The following is a 9,603-nucleotide window of genomic DNA, read 5'->3' on the forward strand; positions in this document are numbered from 1 at the left end:
AAATCATAAGACTGATAGAACACGCTCCTTGTGGCATTAAGATACCAAACTCTAAGCAGGATCTAAGGCCATGCCATGCAGGGGTGAAGTCATGCACCCTACACTCAAATAATAAATTGTGTTCTAGCTGCCAAAAGGTTCTTCTTTTTCTCTAGGAGTGAAACAAACACTAGCCTTAAGATAAGCAATATTAAAATAATTACAACTCATAAGCTCACAGACAAGGACTAATGGGGCCCTTGTTCCACCAGCCGTAACTACAGCTTTGATTGGGCAGGAGACCGATTTCAGTAACTTTCTCCTGATAACACCACTGACCATGGGCTGGTTCTGGCTCATTGACAGAGGCTGTGCATTTGGATACCTTCGTGTCCTGAAAAGACCTTTTGATGTATAAAGTCTAAATGTGATACATTTAAATGTTAACTAAATGTTAAGTCTCCACCCCAAAGTGGACATGGGGTCATATGTCACATGCAACTTTGTTCAATATGCATGCATCAGGGTCACCTACATGAATATTCATAGCTCCTCCTACAACCTGTTGAATATGGATGTTTAGCCAACCTATTCAGCATAAAGCTCCTACTCCAACCCCTCCTCCTTAGAAGTGCCTGTCTCTGATCCTGACCAGACGCATCCTTCCCAGCCTGTGGGATGACCGCTTTGCAGGCTATAACCTTTTACAACAAATAAAGTCTCCTTTTCCAAATATGTATATTGTGATTTTTTAGGTCGGCATACCTGATCAGATCCATGAAGGCATCAGCTGTGGGGATGGTCTCGATCCGGCCCTCCCGGTGCAGCCCCTCCTTGGAGCCCTTCCCGGGATGGATGATGGTGACCATGAGGATGCCGATGAAGACCGCGATGATAGTGGTCACCATGTAGTACACAGCTGCTCGCATCCCCATCCGCCCCGTGGCCTTGTTGTCCAGGGATGCCATACCTGCAGGACAGATGATGTGGTCCCCCCGGAGCTCCATGCATACCCAACGCCAGCCCTCCTAGCCATCCGTTCCACCCTCCCCATATTACCAACTCATCAGCCATCCCACCAAGCATCCCTTTTCCTACAGCCCACCCCAGAACCCACCCATTACCCATTCACCAACACCACCATCTTTCTACTTCCATTCTATTTTCCAAATACACACCCTCACACTCACCCCAACCCTTACCCCAAGCAGCATTCCACTACCCTACTGCCTTCCCTCTACTCCAAGCCAGTCTTTTCCACTCTTTCACCCCATCCCCTATTAACTCTTGTTTCCTCTTGTTTTGCACCATAACCTAACTTTCTTTCTTTCTATTCTCTCTCTTTTTTTTTTTTTTCTGAGACGGACTCTCCTTCGCCGAGGCTGGAGTGCAATGGTGCCATCTCGGCTCACTGCAACCTCCATCTCCCAGGTTCAAGCAATTCTCCTGCCTCAGCCTTCCGAGTAGCTGGGATTACAGGTGCCTGCCACCACGCCCAGCTAATTTTTGTATTTTTAGTAGAGACGGGGTTTCACCATGTTGGTCAGGCTGGTCTCGAACTCCTGACCTCAAGCGATCCACCCGCCTCAGCCTTCCAAAGTGCTGGGATTACAGGCGTGAGCCACTGCGCCTGGCCCATAACCTAACTTTCATTCCACTTGTCATCCCACTATTCATCCCAAAGTCACACCTTCCTCCAACCCACCTCACTGCACACCCTTTGTAGTACATGTTCTTGGTGCTCCACTCCTACACCCTTTCCCAAGCCAATATGCTGATCCTTCAGCCCCAAGAGCACTGTCTACAAATAGCTCAGGCTGCCCCCTTCTCCTTCTCCTGAGAATTGCCCTCAACAAAACAGGAACTGCCTTGCCCACAAAAACCCCAGGGGAGACCTATAGCCAATGAATGACCATGCAAGGATTCACAATGGCCAACTCCTTTGATTCAGGTGGCAGCAGAGTTGGGGAGAGGTTCAACTCTGTGGTTCTGCTCACGCTCCAGAGCTCCCGATGGAATCAGGTTGACAGGCCAGCCTTCTTCTGAAACCCACATCTTTGCTTCACTGGTTTCCCAGTCCCGTCCCACTTCCCTCACTCCCTTATGAGTTTCTCTTGAGAGCTACCCCGCAATAAATCACCAGTGCAGACATCCCCATGTCAGTCAGGCTCTGCTTCCAGGAAACCCAACCTAAGAAACCATTTCTTCATGCTTTTTTCTTCTTCCCCATCCCCAAATCCGGGGATTGGCAAACTGCTACTCATGCCAAATCCGGCCCTCTGCCTGCTTTTGTAAATAAAGTTTTATTGGAACACCATCATGCCCATTTGTTCTCATATTGTCTACGGCTGCTTTTGTGCTACAGTGGCAGAATCGAGTACAATTGACCCTTGAACAGCATGGGTTTCAACTGTTCGAGTACACTTATGCATGGATTTTCTTCCGCCTCTGCCACCCCTGAGACAGCAAGAGAAGCCCTCCTCTTCCTCCTCCTCAGCCTACTCAGCATGAAGACAATGAGGATGAAGATCTTTATGATGATCCACCCACTCAATTAATAGTAAATAAAATTTCTCTTCCTTATCATTTTTTTAATAGACAGAGTCTCACCCTGTCGCCCAGGCTAGAGTGCAGTGGTACCATCATAGCTCACTGCAGCCTCCTGGGTTCAAGTGATCCTCCTGCCTCAGCCTCTCTAGGACTATGGGCATGTATCACCACGTCCTGCTGATTTTTTTATTTTTTGTAGAGCTGGAGTTTCACTGTGTTGCCCAGGCTGATATCAAACTCCTGGGCTCAAGCAATCCTCCTGCCTCAACCTCCCACAGCACTGGGATTACAGACATAAGCCACCTCACCTGGCCTGATTTTCTTAATAACATTCTATTCTCTAGCTTACTATATTTTAAGAATATAGTATATAACGGCTGGGCGCGGTGGCTCACGCCTGTAATCTCAGCACTTTGGGAGGCCCAGGTGGGCGGATCACGAGGTCAGGAGATCGAGACCATCCTGGCTAACACGGTGAAACCCCATCTCTACTAAAAACACAAAAAACTAGCCGGGCATGGTGGTGGGCACCTGTAGTCCCAGCTACTTGGGAGGCTGAGGCGGGGGAATTGCTTGAATCTGGGAGGCGGAGATTGCAGTGAGAGGGCCGAGATGGTGCCACTGCACTCTAGCCTGGTAACAGAGCGAGGTTCCGGGAAAAAAAAAAAAAGTTATATGCGGATTTTTGACTGTGTGGGGATTGGTGCCCCTAACACCCAAATTGTTCAAGGATCAACTCTAGTTGCAGAAGAGACCGCATGGCCCTTGAAGCTGAAAATGTTTACTATCCAGCCCTCTAGAGCAAAAGTTTGTGGACCCCTGCATAAGCCAACCATACTCCCATCCCACCCTCTACCCACTAAGCTGTCACCTCCATCTCATGCACCTTCCACACCCTAATCTACACGCTACTCCCTGCACATCCACACCATATCCCGGCCACTCTCCCTGGCTGCCCCTCCAAGACTTTCTCTCACTTCTGGGTAATACTGAGCCCCTTGCAAGCTGGCATTTTTACCTCCAAGGAAAAGGACAGGAAGCCTACTGAGTTAAGTGGGGTGGGGTCATATGGGGTCTGGAACCTGGGACCGATCAGAACCTGGGCTTTGCTTGGCCAAGGACCCTGGAGCAGACGCAGGCTCCGCGTTTGAGGTGCCGCGTCAAGGAAGTGGTCCCATGCTTGGGATGGCCTTGGCTCTGGGTTCAAGCTGAGGCTCCGGATGGGTCTTGGAGGCCAACACTGGCCTGGGCTCTCTCACCTGTGACCAGGCTGGAGACAATGAGAGGTAACACCAGCATCTGCAGCATCCTCATGAGAAGCTCTCCGGGAAAAGAGAAGTACTTGATCTGGCGGTAGGTGAGCTGATATGGGCGCAGGGCAAAGGCCAGGCTGACTCCTAAGGTCAAAAGAAGGGGGTCCATGGACTGAAGTCTGGGTTGCCCAGCCCTAGGCAGGGTCCATTCACCCCAAGAAGGCTAGGGCAAGGGTGGGAGTGAGGGAGAGAAATATCCTATGAGTGTGTGTATTCGTGTGTGCACTGATGCGTGCAGACATTGTAGGAATGTATGCATGTATGGGTTACTATATTGATACTGTGTAAATGTGTGTCCATGTCTGTGTAAATGTAAATGTGTAAGTGTATATATATCCAGGATATGTGACGGTAGACGTTCACTTGTAAACAAGCATAGGTGTCTGTATACAGGTGCATATACACATGAATATGCACACGTATTTTCCTGGACATCTATAGGTGTGATTTGTGTGTATGTTACTATTTTCAAACATGCGAATGTATGTGGTTTTTAAACTCATAAGTGTGTGCACGAGTACTCAGGAGAACGTATGTGGAGATGTGAATGTGTTTATAAGTTCCAATACACATGCACAAGTGTGCATGTAAGTTTCTGTGTTTGCACCTATAAGTTCAATGCATGCATATGTGTGTGTGCAAAGTGTGTTTGTACATTGTATATGTATATATATGTGTGTGTGTGTATACACAAGGATATGCATATGACATTGTGTGCACACAGTTGTGTTTGCACACATGCGTATTCATCTGTGTGGTGTGTCTTTATGTGGGGTTGAGGGTGGCTAGTGGGACTGGGAGGTGTGTGCAGGTGAGAATGAGGGGGTGGAGCAAAGAGATGTGTAGGGGCCAGGAATTTCCCTGAAGTCCCCGCCTTTCCCTGAAGTCCCCGCCCTCCAGGAGGCAGAGCTCACCGATGACCACGGCGCTGACCGTCAGCAGGATGAAGGCGTTTCGGCCCAGGAAGCGCAGCACGTGCTCGCGAGTCATGGTCTGCAGGCGCAGGCGGGTGCGCAGTGCTCGCTGCTGCAGGCTTTCCTGCAGCCGCTGCAGCCAGCCCACCCGGCCCAGCCGCTGGCCGCTCTCCCGCAGGAACAGGCTGTTGCCATGGCTGCTCATGGTCTATCTGTGGGAAACAGAGAAGCCTGGGGCTGGTGAGGGCCAGGACAGAAGGCAGGCGTGGGCAGACGGCGAAGGCTGGGAAGAGTGATGAGCGCTTCCTAAGGACTCTCAGAAGGCGGGGGTGGTTGAGTGTTTTGGCTCAGGCCTGTAATCGCAGCTGTCTGGGAGGCGGAGGCAGGAGAATCACTTGCACCCAGGAGTTCAAGACTGGCCTGGGCAACATAGTGAGACCCTGTTTCTAAAAATTTAAAAACAGCTGGGGGTGGTAGTCCTAGCTATTTGGGAGGCTGAGGCAGGAGGATCGCTTGAGCCCAAGAGTTCAAGGTTATAGTGAGCTATGATCTTCAAGATGGTGAGACCTCCACCCCTCCAGAAAAGCACAAAGGCCAGGCGCACTGGCCCACACCTGTAATCCCAACACTTTCTAAGGCCAAGGCAAGAGGATCGCTGGAGCCCAGAAGTTTGAGGCTGCAGTGAGCTGTGATTGCACCACTGCACTCCAGCCTGGGTGACAGAGCACAGCCCTGTCTCTAAGAGCAACAAATAAATAAAAATAAAATTAAAAAAAAAAAAAGGCAGGGGAGGGGGAAGGTCAGTCTGTTAAGATGTGCCCATCTGAGGACACCTGAGGCGCTGCCTGGAGTTCTAAGATCAGGTCTTGGCAGGAAAAGGTCAAGTCTCCAGAATCATTCCTGGGAATGGCTGGGAAGAGGAGGAAACCACAAAATAATGGACCCTTTTGACATTCCCTGACTCCAGCCCATTCTTTTTTCACTGAGATTATCACAAGCCTCTGGGGGCTGCCCCAGCGGCTCAAAGGAAATTAACAAGCTTTTGTGAAGTACCAGCTGCATATGGAGCCCTAGACAAAGCACCTGGAGGCTAGTCCTCTAAATTAACACGGTTTTGTGTCCAGCCTGGAGGCTTTTCACAAGGACAAAATCAGCAGGCGCCTGGCAAAGAGCAGGTGCCCAGTAAATGCAGCTACTCTGCCTGAATGCCCAGATGAGCAACAGGGAGAGCGGGGAGTCCTTTGGGAATGAAATGATAATGACTCTTGGCCACAGCGTGATGTGCATGAGCCCCTCTGGGGTGGCAGGCACTGTACTGCTGTTTCCCAAACTGCAGACTTTGGTGTCTCCTCCTTATATTTGGCGATATCCATGTGTCCTAATTCACTTATCTAAAAAACCGTACGGAACCAGGCACGGTGGCTCACGCCTATAATCCCAGCACTTTGGGAGGCCGAGGCGGAGAGATCACTTGAGCTCAGGAGTTTGAGACCAGCCAGGCTAACATGATGAAATCCCGCCTCTACTAAAAATACAAAAATTACCCGGGCATGGTGGCAGGTGCCTGTAGTCCCAGCTACTTAGGAGGCTGAGGCGAGAGAATCACTTGAACCCGGGAAGTGGAGGTTGCAGTGAACAGAGATTGCACCACAGCACTCCAGCCTGGACGACAGAGTGAGACTCTGTCTCAAAATAAAAATAAATAAATAATTATTTTAAGATTAAAATTAAAAATGTATGTAAAATGGAAACTTTAGACCCCTACTTGAAATGTGAATTATATTTTTCAACAACATTAAATACAATGCATATAAAAATTAAAACCTGCCCATCCGTCTACCAACTAAACACTTCACACGTACAGGGTGGCTTAGAAATTGTGATTTTCGTGGGCCTGAGGAACTTTTCTCTTTGTGCACCCTTTTCTTCATTAAAAAAAAAAGTCTACATTAAAATTCTGTTTTACAACTGCATTCATATAAAGAAAAATATATTATTTCAGAACGAGATAGAGGTGATAATTATTGCACAACATAATGAAAATACTAGATGCTATTGAATTGTACGTTTTCAAATGGTTGCTTCCGTGTTATGTGAATTTGCCCTCAATTTTAAAAATGGAGCCAGCTGCTGTGGCTCACGCCTTTAATCCCAGCTACTTGGGTGGCTGAGTGGGGAGGATCACCTGAGCCCAGGAGTTCAAGACCAGAGACAGAATGTCGCTCTGCCACCCAGGCAAGAGTGCAGCTCACTGCAGCCTCCAACTCCTGGGCTCAAGTGATCCTCCCACCTCAGCCTCCAAAAGTGCTGGGATTATAGGCACGAGACACCGCACCCACCCTAAAAAAAAAAAAAATTAAAATGAATATGTTAATATTATACATTATAGCATTTTCTTTCACCTAAATGCTTGTTTCTGTCTTCTAATGTTAAAAGAGATGAAAACATCAGGGAAATAGTAGAATTGTACTAGAGGCTGGGAAGGGCAGGCGGAAGGGGAGGATGGGGCGAGGTTGGTTAACTGATACAAAACTACAGCTAGAGAGAAAGAATGAGTTCTGGTGTTCTGCAGCACCCTAGGGGGACTATGGTTAATGATCATTTATTCTATATTTTCCAAAAAGCCAGTAGAGAAGGTTCTGAGCATTCGCACATTAAGAAATGATCAATGTTTGAGATGATGGACATGCTAACTACCCTGATTTGATCATTACACATTGTATACATGTATCAAAATATCACTCTGTATCCCACCAATATGTACAAGTATTTCGTATCAACTCAAAATAAAAGGGAACAAAAAGAAATGAAAATGGCCAGGGTGCCGTGTCTCGCATCTGTAATCCCAGCACTCTGGGAGGGCGAGGCGGGAGGATCACTTGAGGTCAGGAATTCGAGACCAGCCTGGCCAATATGGCGAAACCCCATCTCTACGAAAAATACAAAAATTAGCTGGATGTGTCACACGCCTGTAATCCCAGCTACTCCAGAGGCTGAGGCAGGAGAATCGCTTGAACCTGGGAGGCAGAGGTCGCAGTGAGCCAAGATTGCACCACCGCACTCCAGCCTGGGTGACAGAGCCAGACTTTGTCAAAAAAAAAAAAAAGAGAGAAGAGAAGAGAAGAGAAGAAGGAAGGAAGGAAGGAGAGGAGAGGAAAGGGAGGGAAGGGAGAAAAGAGAGGGAAGGGAGGGAAGGAAGGGAAGGAAAGAAATGAAGGGAAGGAAGGAAGGAGGGAAGGAAGGGAAGACGTTTCTGTAGGTCCCTAAAAGCACTGTGTGCTATAGGTACTACACCTCCTAACCTACACTGTTCTCATAACCAAGGAAGGGTGGTGCCCTTCCTCCAGGCATACTGAGAATTCTATTCTTCCTTCTAGACCCACTCTTAGGCTCCCTCTCCCACTGGCTCCCTTTCGATCTGCCCAGTGGAAAGGATAACAGTATGAAGGTTTCTCAACGAACTAAAAATAGAACTACTATCCCATCCAGAAACCTCCCTACGGAATACCCACCCCAAGGAAAACAAATCATTGTATCAAAAGGATATCTACACTGGTATGTTTCTTCACAGCAATATTTGCAATCGCTTAGATACGGAATCACCCTAAGTGTCCACCAATGGACGATTAAAGAAAATGTGATACAGATAAGTGTGTCACATTATAGATAAACAGACCTGTATCACATTTATATCGCTATCACATTTTCTTGCTACATTGTTGATTATGTTATCGTATCTATGTTTCATTATGTATATAATGGAATACTAATCAGCCATAAAAAAGAATGAAATGTTCTTTACAGCAACATACATAGAATTGGAGGCCATTCTCTTAAGCGAAATAATTCAGAAGCAAAGTGTAACACCGCATGTTTACTTATAAGTGGGAGCTAAATAATGTATACACAAGGACATAGAGTGAAATAACAGACACTGAAAACTCGAAAGAAAGGGTGGGAGGGTAAGAGGGGGATGGGATGTGAAAAATTACTTAATAGGTGCAACACACACAATTAGAGTGATGTTTACACTAAAAGCCCAAACATCATCACCATGCAATCTATGCATGTATCAAAACTACCCTTGTACCCTCTAAATGTATACACCATTCTTTCTTTCTTTTTTTTTTTTTTTTTTTTTTTTTTTGAGGCTGGAGCGCAATGGCACCATCTCAGCTCACAGCAACCTCCACCTCCCAGGTTCAAGTGACTGTCCTGCCTCAGCCTCCCAAATAGCTGGGATTACAGCCACCCGCCACCCCACCTGGCTAATTTTTGTATCTTTTGAAAAGATGGGGTTTCACCGCGTTGGCCAGGCTGGACTCAAACTCCTGACCTCAGGTGATCCGCCCACCTCCGCCTCCCAAAGTGCAGGAATTACAGGCGTGAGCCACCACGCCCAGCCACAAAATTCTTTTAAAGGCAGCAGGAGAATGGAGGGTGGGAAGAGATTGAAATGGAGCATTTATTCTCCTGTCTCCCAGCTCCCTGTGCCAGGCCCCTACTTGGCAGCAGCTGTGTTCCTCTACCTAAGACCACTGCTCCCATGAGACAGTCCTCCGCCATAACCCTGGATCTCCCTGGGTCCTCCTCTCTGCTAGTATCTTCATAAATAGTCTGATGATAAACCCTTTTTACTTCTCCCTTCAGAGTCTGCTGTCTGTTTCCCCAGCAATACACCAGATTCATCTGACTCAGAAAAAAAAACTCTGTAAATTAAAGGAAGACACTAAATATTGTATCCTGTACTGGACTCTGTACCTATTTGGTTTGCCTGGGATTGTCACACCTATAAAGAGAATGTGTTCACCTCCCGCATCTACTTCCTTTTTTTTTTTTTTTTTTTT

The 9,603-nt window shown here is 47.5% G+C and overlaps 1 protein-coding gene across 3 annotated transcripts in view; it reads right to left on the bottom strand.

Moving 5' to 3' along the window:
* SLC1A6 (solute carrier family 1 (high affinity aspartate/glutamate transporter), member 6) overlaps positions 1-9,603 on the bottom strand; it is a 36,575-nt gene that overhangs the window by 20,217 nt on the left and 6,755 nt on the right. For 2 of the 3 annotated variants that reach the window (XM_011980568.1, XM_011980570.1), the window contains 3 exons: positions 4,757-4,968; positions 3,789-3,926; positions 745-949 (listed from right to left, as the gene is read on the bottom strand). In XM_011980568.1, coding sequence (XP_011835958.1) covers positions 745-949; positions 3,789-3,926; positions 4,757-4,961 — 548 coding nt within the window. In that variant the 5' untranslated portion in view covers positions 4,962-4,968. Of the gene's footprint in view, positions 1-744; positions 950-3,788; positions 3,927-4,756; positions 4,980-9,603 lie in introns of those variants that run through there. The other variant, XM_011980569.1, reaches the window with a different exon arrangement.

The sequence above is a fragment of the Mandrillus leucophaeus genome, unplaced genomic scaffold (genome assembly GCF_000951045.1).
Source record: "Mandrillus leucophaeus isolate KB7577 unplaced genomic scaffold, Mleu.le_1.0 Scaffold215, whole genome shotgun sequence".
Classification (NCBI taxonomy): Eukaryota; Metazoa; Chordata; class Mammalia; order Primates; family Cercopithecidae; genus Mandrillus; species Mandrillus leucophaeus.